The sequence below is a fragment of the Bufo gargarizans genome, chromosome 8 (assembly GCF_014858855.1).
Source record: "Bufo gargarizans isolate SCDJY-AF-19 chromosome 8, ASM1485885v1, whole genome shotgun sequence".
NCBI classification, from domain to species: Eukaryota; Metazoa; Chordata; class Amphibia; order Anura; family Bufonidae; genus Bufo; species Bufo gargarizans.
In genome coordinates, this window is record NC_058087.1 from 194,421,882 (window position 1) to 194,442,640 (window position 20,759).

At 44.4% G+C, this 20,759-nt stretch overlaps 2 protein-coding genes across 2 annotated transcripts in view; both read right to left on the reverse strand.

Annotated features, from left to right (window-relative positions):
• Positions 1–20,759, reverse strand: part of LOC122945650 (E3 ubiquitin/ISG15 ligase TRIM25-like) — a 36,947-nt gene that overhangs the window by 6,234 nt on the left and 9,954 nt on the right. The window contains exon 2 of the mRNA XM_044304780.1: positions 1,400–2,471. The gene's annotated coding sequence lies outside the window, so the exon portion shown is untranslated. The remainder of the gene's footprint in view (positions 1–1,399; positions 2,472–20,759) is intronic.
• LOC122945647 (E3 ubiquitin/ISG15 ligase TRIM25-like) lies at positions 2,465–4,135 on the reverse strand. The gene has a single exon (XM_044304777.1). It carries the CDS (start codon positions 4,090–4,092, stop codon positions 2,524–2,526), a length of 1,569 nt encoding a protein of 522 aa, XP_044160712.1. The 5' UTR covers positions 4,093–4,135; the 3' UTR covers positions 2,465–2,523.

The window sequence follows — 20,759 nt, forward strand, 5'->3', positions numbered from 1 at the left end:
CAACTACACAGACATACAGCTCTGCTCAACTACACTGCTCAACTACACAGACATTAAGCTCTGCTGCATACACTGCTCAACTACACAGACATACACCTCTGCTGCATACATGCCTCAACTAACCAGACATACAGCTCTGCTGCATACACTGCTCAACTACACAGACATACAGCTCTGCTGCATACACTGCTCAACTACACAGACATACAGCTCTGCTACATGCACTGCTCAACTACACAGACATACAGCTCTGCTGCATACACTGCTCAACTACACAGACATACAGCTCTGCTGCATACACTGCTCAACTAACCAGACATACAGCTCTGCTGCATACACTGCTCACATACACAGACATACAACTCTGCTGCATACACTGCTCAACTACACAGACATACAGCTCTGCTGCATACACTGCTCAACTACACAGACATACAGCTCTGCTGCATACACTGCTCAACTACACAGACATACAGCTCTGCTGCATACACTGCTCAACTACACAGACATACAGCTCTGCTCAACTACACAGACATTAAGCTCTGCTGCATACACTGCTCAGCTACACAGACACACAGCTCTGCTGCATACACTGCTCAACTAACCAGACATACAGCTCTGCTACATACACTGCTCAACTAACCAGACATACAGCTCTGCTGCATACACTGCTCACTTACACAGACATACAGCTCTGCTACATATACTGCTCAACTACGCAGACATACAGCTCTGCTGCATACACTGCTCAACTACACAGACATACAGCTCTGCTGCATACACTGCTCAACTACACAGACATACAGCTCTGCTGCATACACTGCTCAACTACACAGACATACAGCTCTGCTCCATACACTGCTCAACTACACAGACATACAGCTCTGCTCAGCTACACAGACATACAGCTCTGCTACATACACTGCTCAACTAACCAGACATACAGCTCTGCTGCATACACTGCTCACTTACACAGACATACAGCTCTGCTACATATACTGCTCAACTACGCAGACATACAGCTCTGCTGCATACACTGCTCAACTACACAGACATACAGCTCTGCTGCATACACTGCACAACTACACAGACATACAGCTCTGCTGCATACACTGCTCAGCTACACAGACATACAGCTCTGCTGCATACACTGCTCAGCTACACAGACATACAGCTCTGCTGCATACACTGCTCAGCTACACAGACATACAGCTCTGCTGCATACACTGCTCAACTACACAGACATACAGCTCTGCTACATACACTGCTCAACTACACAGACATACAGCTCTGCTCAACTACACAGACATTAAGCTCTGCTGCATACACTGCTCAACTAACCAGACATACAGCTCTGCTGCATACACTGCTCAACTACACAGACATACAGCTCTGTGACCAAAGATAAGGAAGAGAACAGCAGGTGGCGCTGTACAGATCCAGTGTATTGCAGAACTCATTACCTGCGGTTATAACAGACATGATGGCGGAGGAGACCACGGACACCCAGATGACAGGACCGACAACTCTGATGGACAGAAGTAGTCAGACATTTATTCCATAAAAAGGGAAAAAACACAACAAATGCCGCGTATAGTGCGGAAAGAAGCGCCACATTGTCACATCTCTACAGAAATAGGAAAAGCTGATTAATAATTATATGTTCCCCAAATGTGTCCCAGAAACATAAAGAAGCCCCTACAGCGACATCAGTGGAGGACGGGGAAGGGTTAATGATGCCCCCATGAGGTACGTGCACTCGGCGGTGTATCTCCGCTCCAGGATCCACACCTGTTACCTGCAGATCCTGACACGGATTTCCCCAGATCTCCCCCTCTGCATTGTAAAGGGAGAAATCCGCACGGACGATCCACCGGCCGCAGATCTCCGGATCCGCTCCGCAGGTCACTCCGGACGCAGGAAACTTCCGCTCCGTGTAGATGAGATACTGGGAATCCCATCTGCTTAGGCGGTATTATTTCACTCTGGAAAACCAGCAGGTAATACGCAGCGTGCGCTTGTACCCGAAGGCCATCTGCGCACGTTGCGGAATACGCTCAGTCTTTCCACGCGAATTCCCATGTGGAAAAACCGTAGCGAATTACAGCACCAGCAAAGTGTATGAGATTACCCCGATCACGTACACTTCGCCGATTATTTCCGTGCGGATTCCCAGATCTGCGGCCCGTCAGTTATGTTTGTGGTTTTAGCTGCGGATTTCACCCTTTTCAGTGGAAAAACGCATCTTATCCGCACCAAAAACCGTAACCACACATTGCAGGTATTGGTGCGCATACGCTGCGGATCTGATGTGCGTTCACCCGAACTCGTGTGCAGACGACGTAACTTTTCATTTGTCTCAAGCATCGATTCTGGATCTGATCTCCAAGGAATATAAAATAATCGTACAGTAACCGCCCCCATAGAACCGCCATATACATTGTGTGATCGGAGGCTCCGCCCATACAGCGCTATATAGTGACTTATAGGCGGAGATTATAACGGGACGTGGACGCATCGGCCTCAGCTTATTATTCTAACAGAGGCTCCATCCTGCACACAGAAGACAACATGTAGGGGTTGAGAGAAGGAGGCGGTGAAGGTGTGTAAGTGACTGATGGGGTCACACAGCTGATAGAAGGACAGACGCCCGGCCTTATAGTCTAAGAAGACCCCAAGTCTAGGACATGTTGTATCTACACTGAGGGGGGATCTGACTGAGCGGTGACGCACTGTACATCCTGCACCAGACATAGCCAGACACCAAGATTTATCATTACATCCAATACCAGACCGCCATCCTTTCCTTTCTATACTGGGATAGGACAGTCCAATCTCACATCTCCCTTTCTGGTTCCACTCTACCTCCCAGTAATGTCTTCCTGAGGAGAGGCCACATCTGCTTAACACCTGGGCATAATACAGGAACCTTCCCGGTGATTCTGGTCTGTTCTGTTCTTCTTCTGTTGTTGTTGCTGTTTTCAGATCTTCTGATATCTTCACACGTCTATGAGCAGTGTCCTCATCCAGCAATATGTCTGGAACATGGAGCCCGAGCTCTGATGTGACATTGGTGACAATATCCCTCATAGATCGGTGTAAGGTCAGTGAGATCAGAACCTCATCCAGATCATCCTCAGACCTGCCCTCTCCACCATCTCCCCCTTTGTCCTCATCATCTCCATGACCACGTACTGTAATGTCACTTTCTTGTAGGAGTCTTATTGGGTCGGTGACATGACACATCTCCTCCACGTGACGCATCTTCCTGGACAGCTCGTCCTCCTCTATTTCCAGCTTCTTGATCAGATCAGATATCTGGGACACAATCTTCTCCTCCTGCCTGGAGATCTCGCTCAGCGCTTTCTTTTCTGCCATTTCCAGTTGCTCCGTAATGTCCATAAATAACTTCCTGACGTTCCTCCTCTTATCAGAGGCCTTCTCCTGGATATTCCTCTGACGATCCTGCAGATTCTGAAGTTTCGTCTGAATTTTTGCTTTTTGTGGGTTTAGTTCCTCCAGATATTTCCTCAGTTTCTTCTTCTTCTTCTCAGACGCCTCATCTAGAAGTTCCACCTGGTGTCCCCTGTGCTCGCCGACCAGACAGCAGGACACACACAAACAAACCGCGTCCTGCGGGCAGTAATACTCCAGAACCTTCTTGTGGAGGGAACATTTTTTGATGCCCAAGGATCTGGTGGGTTCTGTTAATATATGATCCATTGTCTTGTTGTGGGCTGTCAGGTGGTCGTCACATAGAGAGTTCTCACACTGCAGACATGTCCTCACAGCCGGGACAGGAGACTTAGTACAGTAAGTACAGAAGATCCCGGTCTCCTCCATATCAGGCTGAGCAGATGAGAAACGCTCCACTATGTTCCCCAGCTTCCTGTTCTTCTCCAGGGCCGGACGCTCCGGATATTCTGCTCTGCAGTCAGGACAGGAATACACTCCAGCTGCCTCCTGTGCATCCAGCGCACTCACAATACACGAGCGGCAGAAGTAGTGTCCACATCTCAGGGATACGGGGTCTGTATAGAGGCTCAGGCAGATGGAGCAGTCCAGCTCGGCCCTCAGGTCAGCAGACGCCATTGTAGTACGAGGAGCAGGAACCGAAAGTGCAAAAGTCTCTTCATATAAGAGGGCGGAGAGCTCCTGTAGAGGAATTAACCCCTGCAGCTCAGAGATTGTGTTTACTGCTCATTCATACTGAGGAAGACAATGATGAGTGATCACTGACGGGATCTGGTGAGGATCCTGGTGGAGTAGTTGTAGTGACTCCACCTGTCCATAGAGAGAATCCTCCTCCAGAACCAGTAAGGAGAAGAGGAGAAATCACCTACAAAACTGCAGAACAATAAAGTTCTGTCCGTACAAAGATTGGGGGATGAAATGTCGCCTATGTCCTTGCAGGTTACTAGACGCTCCCTGAGTCCAGGGGGGCAGCACATAGATGAGGAGCGTTTTACTTTATAATATCATCTAGCGCTGGCCAAAAATATTTTTTTCCACTTTTTATATAGTTTATAGATCGGCATAAGATCCTAATCCAGATCATCAACTTTACATAGACACAGGTCCATCAAGTCCTAGCAGAGGTAACTTGTGATATTAGATTTTCAAGAAAGACATTGAGGTCCCTCTAGAACCTGTAGGATGAATGGACCATCACCACCTCCTCTGGTGGAGAGCTCCATAGTCTCACTGCTCTTACAGTAAGGATAGCAGACTAGCAGAATAAATCCAGGCTGATCGTAACACTGCTGAGGTCACAGCTCCAGGAACGGTACAGGAGAGCTTTATAGGTGCGACAAACAACGCGTTTCAGGACCGTACCGATCCCTTCGTCAGGTACAATACACTATAAACACAGAGAGCTTCAGTTTAAAAAGACAATTTGGCGGTAAAAGACAGAGCGGAGGAGACTAGGGACGCCCCTCCGAACTGATAGACAAGGAGCCAAATATAATGTCCTTGGAGGTGCAGAAAACGGTCACATAAATTACAATAGGGCCGTCAGTAAGATAAATTGGGCCGAGGTGAAGCAAACCTTAATAATGAAGCTGACATTAGGGCGACATGCACACGGATAAACGGATAAACTGTCCAATTTTAACAGACGTTTTTTTCATTGATGCCTTTCTGAGAAATGGACGTTAAAAACTCATTCAATGAGAAACTGACTTTTTTTACGTCCGTTATTCCGTAAAAAAAAAAAACTGCCATGTGAATAACCCCATAGACTACCATTGGTCTAAAAACAGACGTGTGATGTCCGTTTTTTTCTGTCGTGTGCATGTAGCCTAAGACCAACATATATAGAGAAAAAAAAAGAAATGATTAAACAATTAACCGCACACAATATAAAACAGAATATAAAATGATTCTCAAAGCAAAAACTAATAAAAATGATTAAGTGACTTAAAAATGTATAAATATTCATACCCGCTATGGAAAGTTTATTCACATATGAGTAACGGTGTGCTGCCAGGGGTCCCTTTAAGATGTTATCCCATTCGTGACGCCAAGTGATATGCAGGGGGCAGTTGCCAGCGTCTGGGGTATCCCTTGCCGCTTAAGAGGTTTATACGATATATGTCCCTCTGATAGAGCAAGTTGTCATGACGCCAGTTGCATTGAAGCAACGAGGACATGGAGGCCCCTTTAAGTATAATGATGGCCGTACCCAGACACAGGATTGCCAGAGTGGTGTAGGGTGACCTACAATGTCCCTGTAGATGTGATAGGCACGTGTCACGGTGCTCCTACCTGGATATCCTTGGATCCCAGACTTGGTCGTCCAAAGCAGTGCAAAATGGGTACTTGGATGATAAAGAAACAATTGAGTCCAGACTTTGTACAATGTTGAACAGTAACTTTACTTGACTAAACTTGTTTCACAGACAATCTTCAGGCTTTATCTTGGTCATTAGCAGATTTTCGCTTAACTTTTGGCAGGCAAACACAATCAGCTCTGCTACATATGAACTCTCTCAGCTCTGCTATGCTGGCTGGATTAAATAGGAAACTTTTCCTTTTCTGCTATAACTTTGCTTTCTGTAGTCTGACTCTTTCTTTATCTTTTTCTGTAGCTTTGTCTTTATCTGTCCTCATTCAGAGAATGCTTCTTCCCGACTTCAAGCTCTCTTAGCTTGGCTTTAGGCAATGCAAGCCCAGGAGGGGACATGCAACCACTAGGACTCACAGGCAGGGCCTGTCCAGACAGGACAAGGCCTGCTTCACTCCCCAGCAGGGTATGAGCTGGGCACACAACCTCTCCCCTAGGAGGGGAAGACTAGACAGACCTTCACTAACTAACTCCTCCTCTCTAGAGAAGGCTGGAATGGAACTAGAAGGTTTCTCTCCAGGAAAACTAGCACTGCCAAGTTTGCTGCCATCTGCTGGTGAACCAGGAAATTACATCTTAACATAACTGTTGCTTAGGAAATCATACACATTTTGCAGGACATAGAAATGAATACACAAGATGACACAGGATAATAAGGAGCATTAAGGAGAGTGGACGGGTAAAAATGTGAACGCAGCCTAAGAAAGCCAAAACCTCACTTTTACTTCTTTCAATATTCAGGTTTGAGGTTTCGGACTGGCCGACAGCGCTGTGTTAACCCATTCCTCCCCTGCATAGAACATAGTCTCTCACTTATAGCCCCAGAGATACATATGGAATGTCTCCACTGTCTAGAGAGAGATATAGCGGTATAGTAGGGATGAAAGATATCTGGGCCTCTTAACTATGAGATCAATATGCCGCTACTGTGAGGAGGAGGGAGCAGGGAAGCTACTGAGCATGTGCGTCCACCTCTTACTGTAGGAGAAAATGGACCAGAAGGATAGACAGCAGGGGGCGCTACCAGAGATGAAACGTAATGTACGGCAGGAATCTAACAATACAAATGCATGTATATTGTAATAATACTGTATCTGCAGTGCTGTATTCATTGTACAGTAATACTAATAGTGGGATACCCCTTTAATAGTAAGAGGACATGATTGAAGAACCACCATCTAAAGCCTTGAAAGTGGTCATTGTATCAGGTCCTGAAGCTATACAAGTCACACAGAGGCGGTTGTACACTATGTTACCATATCGTTTTTTCTTTTTACCTCTATGGGGTTAACCGACTTTCATATTCATTTTGAAGTGAGATCTATAGTTTCTGTGATTGTCATTTTGGCCTTTGAAACATTGATTTAAGAGTGGTGGAGAGGAAGAGGAAGAAGGCCACAGAAAAAGAGGGATGACGTTCTTGGAAACAATTATTTTAAAAGCTTAAAGAGGGAAGTTTCATCTACAGAACAAACTTTGCCAGATGATCTGAGTGAGCTAGAGGGACGTCTGGAGCAGGTAGGTGAAAGCAAATACCGCCAGACATCTCACCTTTTGTATCTATAAAGGGTTAACTGGAAGTTAACCACCCCTTGTCACGTGTGGTATCCGTCTGCTTACAGGTACGTTCGTGACAAGTGTTTTATTCGGGATGATGTCCTTCTTCTCCACCATCTCGGGATGGACAAGAGTTACTTGGGCTCTTGTGTCCCGGAAAAAGTTGTCATCTGTGCTATGGGTCTGTTTACCCACGAGAGCTACCCTTGGTTGGTGGCTGACAGGTGGAACTCGGGCATGGTCGCTGGAGGACTTCTCTGTTACCAGGGACAACGGTCCCACTCTTTCCGGACAATTATGTCCGATATGATCCAATTCACCACAAATGTAACAGCCGCGGGTCGCAGCTATGGCAGCAGCAGCAGGCCGTGCTTCAGCTGGTCGTGGTGCCTGCTTCTGAAACTGCCGTTTCACTTGTGCAACTGCTGGTCTGGGAGAAGAAGCACTGGAAGAAACCCCTTCCCCAATCTGGAACAAGATGTCCTTCAATGATGTCATAGGCAACCATTAAACTATAGAAGAAGACCAATACACATAGATAAATAACAAATCGGACTTTATTTAATTGTTTTGGCACTTAAATGGCCGCGATGCTTATTACGATTTCAAATTGATTTTGAGGTATTAACCAAACAAATAAACGTTAACCATTAACCGTACAAATTAATCTAAACAATAACCATCAGTCCACTCAGAGTGACTTAAAGAGGACCTTTCACTAGTATACAAACTAAAAACTAACTATACCTGTGGGCAGAGCGGCGCCCAGGGGTCCCCCTGCACTTACTAGTATGTCTGGGCGCCGCTCCGTTCGCCCGGTATAGGCTCCGGTGTCTGCGCTCCCTCTGACTGATTTTTTGCAGGAGGCGTGTCCCTTGCTGCAGCACTGGCCAATCGCAGCGCACAGCTCATAGCCAGTCTATGAGTTGTGTGCTGCGATTGGCCAGCACTGCAGCAAGGGACACGCCTCCTACAAAAAATCAGTCCAGTACAACAGACGGAGCTGAGACACCGAAGCCTATACCGGATGAACGGAGCGGCGCCCAGGCATACTGGTAAGTGCAGGGGGACCCCTGGGCGCCGCTCTGCCCACAGGTATAGTTAGTTTTTAGTTTGTATACTAGTGAAAGGTCCTCTTTAACCCCAGTGAATAAGCAAAGCGACAAATTAAAAAGGGGAGGGAGGGATATGAATGTTTCACTTACGAGAATGCGCCAGTGACGATGTTTTCTGTTTATATAGGTTCTGGATGTCCGTTGAAGAATCTCCAATCAGCAGTCAAGAAGACCCCGAGATCAAGCAGATGCCTGGGATCAATCCAAAGGCTTATTATCAGGTAAGTAGAGTTATAGTGAATACCATAACTTGAAGGTTGCCATGACATCATGGCTCCCCTCAAGTTATGCACATGTAGTTCGCTCCATGATGTCATAGGCAACCATTAAAACTATAGAAGACCAATACACATAGATAAATAACAAATCAGACTTTATTTCATTTTTGGGCACTTAAATGGCCGCAATGCTTATTACGATTTCAAATTGATTTTGAGGTATTAACCAAATAAACATTAACCATTAACCGTACAAATTAATCTAAACAATAACCATCAGTGACTTAACCCCTAAAGCGCCAACTGCAACCAATTAGGTAATATGCCTCTCAATAATGTTCTGAAGATCAGAAATAAAAATATTGCATCCTATTTCAGATAATTGATCAAGCTCAGGACAATAAAGCCCCCTTAAGAAACCTTCGAGTTCAATGTGCCTGTAGGAGAAATGACCGATGTTTTGCATAAAAATTTCCATTTTCTTATTAATTCTTTTTCTTATTTTTTTCCAAGAAGGACAACTCAGAACAGGACCATGCAAATTTGGGAACAATGTCCGAAAATACTAGAACACGGTTATGAAGTAAGTGTCTTATTTTGAACATTAATTCCTGAAGTTCGTAGACCAATAAATGAGTTTTTATTTTTCCTACATCGAAAGACCCAATGTGTAGAATGACTAAATCAGGAATGTGGGATTTAGATAACAAATAATCAACTTCACGAAGAATATCAGAGATTCTGAGGTTAGAAATTGCTCTCCATTCAATAGAAAATTCTTCGAAGAAACCTAAGTTGTCTAATGAGATCGTCACCTAAAATCCATATGTTCCATTTTGCTCCTGAAATTAATGAATAAGAAGGTTAGGTCTGATATACAATTTAAAACAATTGGACTTCCATCTACCTATGCGTTTTATAATGGAATTATCTAAACCAATTTTTGCTGCAAATGTTGCTGCGCCTATATGAAAAGAATGCGCAGAAGTTTTTTGATTTATGTAACCTAACCTCTGTAAACAATTATGAAGAACAAAATTAAATAGTTTTTTTGTTAAGTAGGAGCCATCAATGTGCGAGAATAAAGTCAAGATTCTTTTTTTTATCTCTCAAACTTATCCAATTTGAAATATTTTCAAAAGGACATATAAATTTGTCAGAAAATTTGTTCAGCGTAAGCCAAACACCTTTACCCATTTGATCAGTCTTAGATCTTTTAATGAATATTTAAAATGGCTCTTTTTCACTTATTATGTCGGAGATGAGTAGAGGGGAACCAGAATGTTTATTTTCTGCCGCAATTTCACCAATTCGAAGTGCGGCAAAAAATGCTAAAGAATAAGCTGCAGAAAACAAACATGTCTCGTAAACAGAGGAGCATACACCTGGTAATTGATTTAAAATTCCAGATAATTGTTGGATGGATAACGGATTGGTTCTTCCTCTTGGAATAGAAGATCTTTTAATACCCTTTATAATCTGTTTGATTTTGAAGTTATTCAAAATGGAGTTGTGACCATTTAATCTGAAAAAGAAGGAAATAGCAGATCACTTTTGAAATGGATTCAGCTGATAAACCTTTTTTCCTTAACTGAATTATAAAAGAATTAAAATTCTCTATCACAAATTCGGTAACTGATAAATTACTTATTTCACAGAACTCCTTCCATTCGAGCCATGCGGCAGAATATGCTGCCCATGTACTTTTGGCTAACGAAAAAGCCAAAATTTTCTTTGTCAATCTTCCGTAATACTCCACAAGTGATCTGGACATGGAATTCCTTTCAGGGATGCTTGAGGTGCCATTGCAAAACATTTCGAAAGCTGCTGACGAGATAAAGCATCAGCAAGATTGTTATTGTCTCCTGGGATAAATTTAGCTTTTAACCATATATTGAACTTAAGACAATGTAAAACTAATTTTCTTAATAACGACGATACCAAAGGTGACTTGGATGACAGACAATTTATGCAAAAAAACACCCATATTGTCCGAACATAATAAAATTCGCCTGTTTTGGAATTAATTAAAAATTAATAGCGAGACCAAAACAGGGAATAGTTCAAGAAAAACTAAATTTTTAGAATACTTTTTGTTCTCGACCCAAACTTGAGGCCATTTTTCAGCAGACCAACTATTGTTGAAGAAGGCTCCATAACCGATAGCATCTGATGCATCAGTGTAAAAAGATAAAGTGTAAGAGTCGACAAGTTCTTCTTGCCAAATTGTGTGCCCATTAAAGTTGTTCAAAAATTGGAACCATATAGTAATATCGAATTTTAATTCTCTGGTTATTCTTATATGAGAGAAAGGAGTAGACTTACCTGCTGTGGCTGCATAAAGTCTTTTAGAAAAGACATTTCCCATGGGAATCACTCTAGTAATGAAATTTAAAGAACCGAGTAAAGACTGTAGATGTTTAAGAGTAATTTTCTCCTTGCAAGCAATCGAGGATAGGAGTTGTATAGTTTCAGAATTTTTTTTCCCTCGGTATACTGAACTCCATAGCATCTGTATTGATGTTAATACCTACAAAATTTTAAGATGTAGTAGGAAAAACTGTTTTTTCCATAGCTAGCGGGATATTAAAATAATCAGCAATACCGATGAACTTGTGAAGGAGATTCATACATTCTGGAGTATCCCTACAACCTATAAATAAAAAGTCATCAAGGTAATGTAGGATAAATCCAGAATCTGAATGAACTTCTGCTATCCAATGCAAAAATGTGGAAAAGGCTTCGAAATAGAAGCAAGATAAAGTAAAACCCATGGGGAGGGCCATATCATAAAATAACTTATCAAGTAATTTAAAACCAAGAGAATTATAACCATTCGGATTTAGTCTGCTTTAGCTAGAAGAGCATGACGACCAGCTTTTTGAAGAAGATTCAAAGCTTGATCAAACAAAGAATATTTAACACTAGCTTTATTCTTGTTGATTTCATCATTAAGAGAAAATTGTTTTGGAAAAGATAGATTGTGTATAAGGCGGTAAGAATTAGGCTCTTTTTTGGGAACAATAGCTAATGGGGAAACACGGAAATTAAGAAAGGGAAGAGAATCAAATGGACCCGCTATTCTGCCTGCAGAAATTTCAGACAGTATCTTATCTTTGACAATATCTAAATTTTTCTTAACAGAAGCTGCGTTTTCAACAGAAACGCAACCTGGACCAACGAATTGAGGTACGTAAAAACCCCTGGAAAAACTATGATATAGAAATTTAGCCATCTGAATGTTTGGATAAAACTTTAACCACTGGAGTAATCTTTGTAAATTCTGTGGCGTCACCCGACTTATTTGAATAAATGTCTCTGCTGGAATTTGGAAAATGAATTCCCTGTTTTTTTAAGCATTTGTTAGCTGGGTGAGGACCGGCACAGTAGGAACATTCATGGCGGTATCTGCAATTGGATTGCCATCTACAGTAAGCCTCGTTGAAGGCAAAACAGATACCTTTTTTGAGATTATTGGGATTAGATTGTTGGCGAAAAATATCGTTTTTATTGGGAAGCATAAGGCTCAACCACAGGCCTACGTCTTTGCTACCCCAGCTTAAATTAGGATAAACCGCAATCTTTTGGCGAAAGGATTCGTCATAAGAACACCATCCCATGCCTCCAAAGTTTCTGTAAGCTTCTAGTATAGAGTCAATGTGATAAAAAGAGACCGGTACACAAAGAGGGGTGTTTTCCCCTAATACAGCAGCGTAGATGCAAAATGCCTGAATCCAATTTGAGAAATGTTTTTTGTAGCAGTTTCTTCTTATCATCAGACTCTAATTTTTTATCTTTAGAGGAATTGTTTTTAACGATTTAATTAGAGGAAGGTAATAAGGAAAAAATTTCGATATAATCTTTCCTCCAAATTTTTTCCTTAATAGTTTAAGAGAGGTGAAAACCTAAAGGGGAAACTTGACAAGCCATAACTTCTTTTACTACCGTCTCTCTGATCCCGAAACTGTTTTCAAGCTCCAGGACAAAGAGCTCTGATGTATTAATGGCAGGAGAAATAGGTAAAACTGGAGTAGCATCTGTCACATTAATGTCAATGTTGGACTGGCTACAAATTGCAGGTTCAGACCAAACATTGCCAGGTGTAACAGATTGCTTGTGTAAGAATTGAATAAATTCATTAAATAATCGAATCTTTAGAGAAGAGTCTAAAACCAGAGTAGAATTGTCCAGAGAAGAAGTGCCCTGCAAGGCGCAGTCACTTATAAAAAGATCAACAGGTATTTCACCACTCAGCTGTTGATCAGGCAGGCGGTTGGTAGTTGCTGCACGGGCGGACTGTAGAGTGGCAGTTGGAGAGTTGATCCGTCTACGATGAGAATTACTGGCCCCCCTGTTAACCGAAGTAGGCTGCAAGCTGGTTTTCTTGTTGGAAGGAGGAGGCACATATTGGGATGGAGAGTATGCCCTCTTTACCTTTCTATTGCGCTTCCTGGCTGGAGACGTAACCTCCGATTCACTGCGTATGCGCGCGCCAGTGACGGAGATTACATCGATTGGATGAGGGCTCGCGCTGCGTCCTGGGCAGACTGGATCAGGGGAAAAAGTGGGTTGAATGAGTTCTTCTTGTCCGGATGGAAGCAGAAGACAGCGACGTAGCCAGGCTTCACCTCCTTCGTTTTCAGCCTTCAAAATTAACTGTTTAAGAAGATCCTCCATGGTGAATTGCAGAGCAGGTCCTTACGAGAATGCGCCAGTGACAATGTTTTCTGTTTAAATAGGTTCTGGATGTCCGTTGAAGAATCTCCAATCAGCAGTCAAGAAGACCCCGAGGTCAAGCAGGTGCCTGGGATCAATCCAAAGGCTTATTATCAGGTAAGTAGAGTTATAGTGAAGACCATATTTTGAAGGTTGCCATGACATCATAGCTCCCCTCAAGTTATGCACATGTGGTTCGCTCCATTCTCTGGTGCTTGGCAAGGCAAGGTTTTTATCTGCCAAAGCAGCAGCCTCCCGCAGATTCTTTGGCTTGTGCTCACAGACATACCTTTTCACTTTTGGCAGACAGTGGCAAATAAACTGCTCTCTCTGGATCAAGTCGGCTAAAGACTGACGTGTATTTTCAGTTAGAAGGGTGTACCACTGTTCATGGCAAAATCCATAAAGGTCTCCTCAAGGCCTCGCTGAAGCGAACTGAACTTCTGCCTGTATGACTCTGGTGTCAACATGAATTTTGTGAGCACAGCAGTCCTGATTTCTAAGAATGTACCGCGTTGCTCCAGCGGCAGCTCTAGCAGTGCGTCTCTGGCTCTGCCTTTCAGGGCGGACATAAGGTGACCAGCCCACTATACTTCTGGGATTGCATAATTTTGCATAGTTTAATATCTTCATCATCCTTGTCCATTTCTGGTAACCTTGGCCTAATAATCGGCTGGATAGCTGCCGGAACAGCCGTCTGGTTCAAGAGTTGCAATCTGATTTGCTCCATGTTAAGCTCATGTTGGCGAGCCACAGCTCGTTGAGCGCGCTCCTCAGCAGCAATACGTTCAGCGCGTTCAGGAGCGCACTCCTCCCTCAGCCAATCACTATATTCCTTAGGCCTCATGCACACGACAGTATTTTTTCACGGTCCGCAAAACGCGGACGCGCAGACGCGGATGACAATCTTGTGTGCCTCCGTGTTTTTTCACTGACTCATTGACTTGAATGGGTCCGCGAACTGTTGTCCGTGAAAAAAATAGGACAGGTCATATTTTTTTGACGGACTGGAAACACGGATCACGGACGCGGATGACAAACGGTGCATTATCCGAGTTTTCAACGGACCCATTGAAAGTCAATGGGTCCGCAGAAAATCACGGAAAACGGAACAACGGACACGGAACACAACAACGGTCGTGTGCATGAGGCCTTAGGGTTGTTCAGCGCCCACTGCTGCATAGCTTCCTGGTGTAACAAAGGGCCAGGATTGTGGAGAGTCAGTGGACTACTATACCCAGCAATGCGAGCACCATCTCCCTGGTCTCCAGCTGTGATATCAGCATCCATCAGCTATACAGTGTGCTTTCACCAAGAGCCAAATTAAAGATAGACAGAATAACAGAGAAAAGGAAGGGAACACTTCAGCCGCTATGTATTAATAAAATAAACGCATTGTTTAAGAGAAAAAAATACAATTCTCGTTTTTTCAGTTGTATGGTGTTAAAAACATACGACTGAGACTCTGAAACAATTAAACAGCAATCCCACCGCTGCCACCAAAATATGTCACGAACCGCGCCCACAGCCAAGCTAAGCCCGGTGCAACCACCTCCAGTTGCTACTGGTAACACAGGCGCCTGCCAGAAAGAGCCTGTCCGCGTAACACGGCTGTGACAATATATAGGTGCCGAGAATCACTCAAGCATTACCTCCCCACACCCTATATTTGCTGCCACCAGGTTCGTAAAGAGAACCACACTAAACCTGAGGATCAGAGATTTTGATACTGTAATTGCCAATCTACCATCAATTAAGCATCAACTTGCTCCCTGCCGATCGATATCTTATCGATCGCCTATGACCTATTGCCCTGTCACACGTGGGTGCTATGTGTCACTTCCCTGGACACAATAATCTTCTCTCAGATGACCCACATCTGATTGGACAGTCCCCATACACATACAATCGTCATACAATTAAATCTTAACCATAACACTGAAATATACTAATTCTCTCCTGAAGGAAGTTGGATTCTGGAGCTGTTAATATTTCAGAGCGAAAGGAAAGAAATAGTTCTTTTTAATGGAACAAAGTCAGTCACAGCAAGATGCGTTTTCAAAGATTTACAGAAAATATGGTAGACAAGACATAGGGCAGGAAATGTAAACAAAAGGGGTTTAACATAGAAAAAATACCTTTCATAAATGAGTATACTAGCGCCACAGTGTATAACGCAGGCGCGCCGGACTGCAGACACTGCTGGCAGTTTGGGAGTTAAAATCCCACTGTCTTCCTGCTAAAGCTACATAGCTGGTTGTTGGTGTTCGCTCCCCCCCCCTCCCTTGTGGGGGCGGGGTAATGGGTGAAGATACCACCCTTAGAGTTAATAAAAAGGAGGGTCATCCCTGTGTCTTGCCTCTTAGTCTCCGGCACCTCTGGAAGGAAGCTTCCCCCCCCCTCCCTCCCTTTGGTTATTTTTCCGATGTTTTGCATGTTTATTTTCAGATCTGATTTAAGTCACAGCAGGAGGTCGGAGGATTACAAGAGTTACAACGGAGGGGAAGGCGGACTTGCGCACCAATGTTTGGTGTGGCATAGCGCTTCTCGCACTCCGGGGACCGGCTTTGGGCCGGGCAGTTTATAGTTGATGGTTATTCTCAAAGGATTGAGTCTAAAATAATGAATAAGAATAAAGCTGTGACCGACCTTCCACCCACAAAAATTTGGCTGTTAGTGTCGTTTTTCCAGGCAGAGAGACAGGAGTTTGTGTGAGGTGTGTCAGTTGTCTGCAGTCTTATCTCGTCTCTTAGGTTATGTCTAGAGTCCTGCACACATTTGGTGTCCTGTCAGAGCGGTTACCACACGGCTCTCTCATCTGCTGCTGCTCTCAACTGAACTCCAAAATGGCTTCCTGCATCCACCTCACACAGACTCTGACAGGTTGCCTAGGTAACCAACCTCTTACTGAAATGGCTGCCAGTTCAGTAATTTCTAACAGAAAATTAGCAGATTAGAAATAGATTAAAACTCCCAAGGGGCAAGTGTACGTCCCTGTCCCTGAAATGCGGCTGAATTTAGATGGCTGTGTGTGGGTGTGACACATCATGGCGCTGTGCTATTGTTTACTATATTAATACACCACCATCACCACAGTAGGGAAATCCGGGTGAAGCGCGCAATGACGTCATCGCGCGCCCCTGTGCCGGGTATGAGTATTTAGCTTTTAGGGTTTTTATTTTTATTTTATGTGCAACTTTGGGGGACATAAGGGGGGTGCACACAGGAGGACATGTGGGGGGAAAATGTGGTGGGATACTGTGTGGCGGGCAAATTAATATATGGGCAATGTGGGGGAAACTACTGTATGGGGCAGTGTGAGGGAAACTACAGTATGGGGGCAGTGTGGGGGACACTACTGTGTGGGGCAGTGTGGGGGGAATTACTGTGTGGGGGAACTAATGTGTGGGGAAAATTACTGTGGGAGCAGTGTGGGGGGAAATTACTGTGTGGGGGAAATTACTATATGGGGGCAGTGTTAGGGAAATTACTGTAGGGGGCAGTGTGGGGGGAAATTACTATATGGGGCAGTGTTAGGGAAATTACTATATGGGGCAGTGTGGGGGGAATTACTATATGGGGCAGTGTGGGGGGAATTACTATGTGGGGCAGTGTGGGGGGAATTACTGTGGGAGCAGTGTGGGGGAAATTACTGTGTGGGGGAAATTACTATATGGGGGCAGTGTTAGGGAAATTACTGTAGGGGGCAGTGTGGGGGGAATTACTATATGGGGCAGTGTGGGGGGAATTACTGTGGGAGCAGTGTGGGGGAAATTACTGTGTCGGGGAAATTACTATATGGGGGCAGTGTGGGGGAAATTACTGTGTGGGGGAAACTACTGTATGGGGCAAATTACTGTGTGGGGGCAGTGTGGGGAAAATTACTATATGGGGCAGTGTGGGGGAAATAACTGTGTGGGGGCAGTGTGGGGGAAATTACTGTGTGGGGGCAGTGTGGGGGAAATTACTGTGTGGGGGCAGTGTGGGGGAAATTACTGTGTGGGGGCAGTGTGGGGGAAATTACTGTGTGGGGGAAATTACTGTGTGGGGGCAGTGTGGGGGAAATTACTGTGTGGGGGCAGTGTGGGGGAAATTACTGTGAGGGGGCAGTGTGGGGGAAATTACTGTGTGGGGGCAGTGTGGGGGAAATTACTGTGAGGGGGCACTGTGGGGCAGGGGTGTAGCGTGGGGGGGGGGGGGCGCGTTGCCCCGTGCGCAAAATTGCAGGGGGCGCCAGGCAGCAAACACTTCAATGAGGGTCATGGGAGCCTACGGCTCCCGTCCCCTCAGTTCTTCCTCATAGGCTTCAGGCTAGTGGCCTGAAGCCTATGAGGCAGTAGAGCGACCGTAGTGTCTAGAATGGAGTTGCTCCTAGGAGGTATAATGTCAGGGGAAGAGGCGGAGTCTCATCATCCAGAGGGCGGGGTCTAAAGATGTGCAGGAGATTCTACAGAGCAGCATGTTGGAGAAAGGAACAGAGTCTGCAGCCGGTCAGTATGTGGAGGAGAATAGTGACTGGTATTTTTACTTTGGTGGCTTTTTGCAGGGGCTGATGGGAGAAGGAATAATCTTTGTACTGGAGACAGTATGTTAGAGGGGTCTGAAGAGAGGGTAGTGGGGGTGATATTATTTACATAGGACTGTATGCTGGAGAGGCTAAAGGCAGGGGGGTGATATTATTTTACATGGGACTGTATGCTGGAGGAGCTGAAGGCAGGAAGAGTGCTGAATTTTACATGGGACTGTTTGCAAGAAGGGCTGGAAGGCAGGGGGACTGATGTATCTTATGGGACTGTATGCTGGAGGGGCTAAGGCAGGAGAGTGATGTACCTTACATGGGACTGTATGCTGGAGGGGCTGAAGGCAGGGGGAAGGTTGTATCTTACATGGGACTGTATGCTGGAGGGGCTGAAGGGGGGGGCATAATTATTACTATAATACTGCAGAGGGGGCCATTATAATATTAATAATAATAATACAGAGGAGGAAATAGTAATACAGAGGGGCCAGTATATATTATAATTATACAGAGGGCATTATAGTTATGGGCACTACGGGGGAGGGGAGGTCTGTTATCTGAGGATGATAGTAAAGTGAGAAATCCCCCAAAAATCTGTGAAACTCTACAGAGACGAGACGCGGCTGAAAGAAGGTGTCATGGCGGTCCTATCTCCGAATGAAGATGCTGAGGAAAGTCTACATCACAGGAGACGTCACTGGATGTAACAGGTATGGTGCAGTATTCTCCTGTATATTTCATAGCAATGTATGTTATGTCCATACAAATATCTGTTTGAGTAGGGGGGGGGGGGGGGGGGTGGATATAGAATTTGGGCCACACTGCCAACGCCTGGCCCCAGACTTCAGGTCACACTGTGCGTGTTCTGAATTCTGGGGCCTCACATCCATCTACTACATTAGCCCCCCAATTTTTGAACAAAACATATGCAGTTGTTTAGATCTTTGTTAGATCAGGTTAGATCAACTGTTGTTTGCGTTAGATCTCATACAGAAGTAGAGATATTAACAGTTATTTGCAGGGGGGCTAACCCGTCATCAGACCCCCTTATCAAACAGTTAGCTATTTTGGAAGATATTTGTTAGATCCGCTATGATCAACTAGTTGTTTTGTTAGATCTCACATAATTACAGACTTATTAAGTGATTAATGAGGGGGGGGGGGGGGGCTAGCTGCAGACTAATAGGCCTTCGTTAGATCCGGTAACATCAAGTGGTTTCAACGTTAGATCTCATATAATTGCAGAGATATTTCACATGTGTGTAATACCAAATATCCATAATGTCTCTGTAATTATATCAGATCTAACGTTAAAACCACTTGATGTTACCGGATCTAACGAAGGCCTATTAGTCTGCATCAAATTTTACCAGAAAATTGCATGTGTGGGGGCTAGCCCCCCCCTCCTTATTAATCACTTAATAAGGTCTCATGCACACGACCGTTGTTGTGTTCCGTTCCGCAAAATGGAGTTCCGTTGTTCCGTGATCCGTTTCTGTTTCCGTGTGTCTTCCTTTATTTTGGGAGGACCACCAGACATAAAGGAAAGTAAAAAAAAGTCAAGTTTGCCATGCAAATGATAGGAAAAAAACGGACGCGGATGAATCTTGTGTGCCTCCGCGTTTTTTCACGGTCCCATTGATTCCGTGAAAAAAATAGGACAGGTTATATTTTTTTGACGGACTGGAACCACGGATCACAGACGCGGATGACAAACGGTGCATTAGCCGAGTTTTCAACGGACCCATTGCAAGTCAATAAAAAAGGGGGTCAGTCAGCACATCCCAAAGCGCAGAACAAGACTGTTAAACAAAACATGCAATGCAACAGCTCACTGCAAACCAAATAAAGTACAAAATTGCATCATAATTGCAAATGCTATACTAATAAGTTAGAGATGCTTGGCAAATCGTTTTGTACAAAATTATTTGAGCCCGTCTGCCACACGTCAAGGTGATCTCTAGTTAGACGGGTTCCTAACACAAAATTTTACCTGTTATGTGCCATGACGGCTACCATATAATTCAGAAAGTGCAGGTTCCACATGCATGCTGGATCCGCCTGAATTTCTGTCATTTTTGGTGCCAAAATGGCCTCTATTATATCCACGGAAAGCAGTTACCAGCATGCATGCCGGGCCTACTCCACACCACTCCCGGCGCCACACAGCCACCAGGAACTGCAATGAGAGTCCACACACTATCTCTCTCCTGGTGCCATATGGCTTCAGTGAGTGGGGAAGGGGGGGGGAGCAGGCCAAGCTATATACTAACACTAATTAAAATCAGCCAATGGGGCAGACGAGCTGATCAGGAGTGCACGACCAAGGAGGCAGCCACACCTCTAGCACAAGCTGCAAAGAAAAAAGGGGGTCAGTCAGCACATCCCAAAGCGCAGGGGCACGTTGCTATGGCTGAGAACAAGACTGTTAAACAAAACATGCAATGCAACAGCTCACTGTACTTGTACTTTATTTGGTTTGCAGTGAGCTGTTGCATTGCATGTTTTGTTTAACAACATTGCAAGTCAATAGGTCCGCAGAAAATCACGAAAGACGATACAACGGACACGGAATAAAACAACGGTCGTGTGCATGAGGCCTAAGTCTGTAATTATGTGAGATCTAACAAAACAACTAGTTGATCATACCGGATATAACAAATATCTTTCAAAATAGCTAATTGTTTGGTACATTTTTTGATACGGGGGGCTGATGACGGGTTAGCCCCCCCTGCAAATAACTGTTAATATCTCTACTTTTGTGTGAGATCTAACGCAAATCTAAC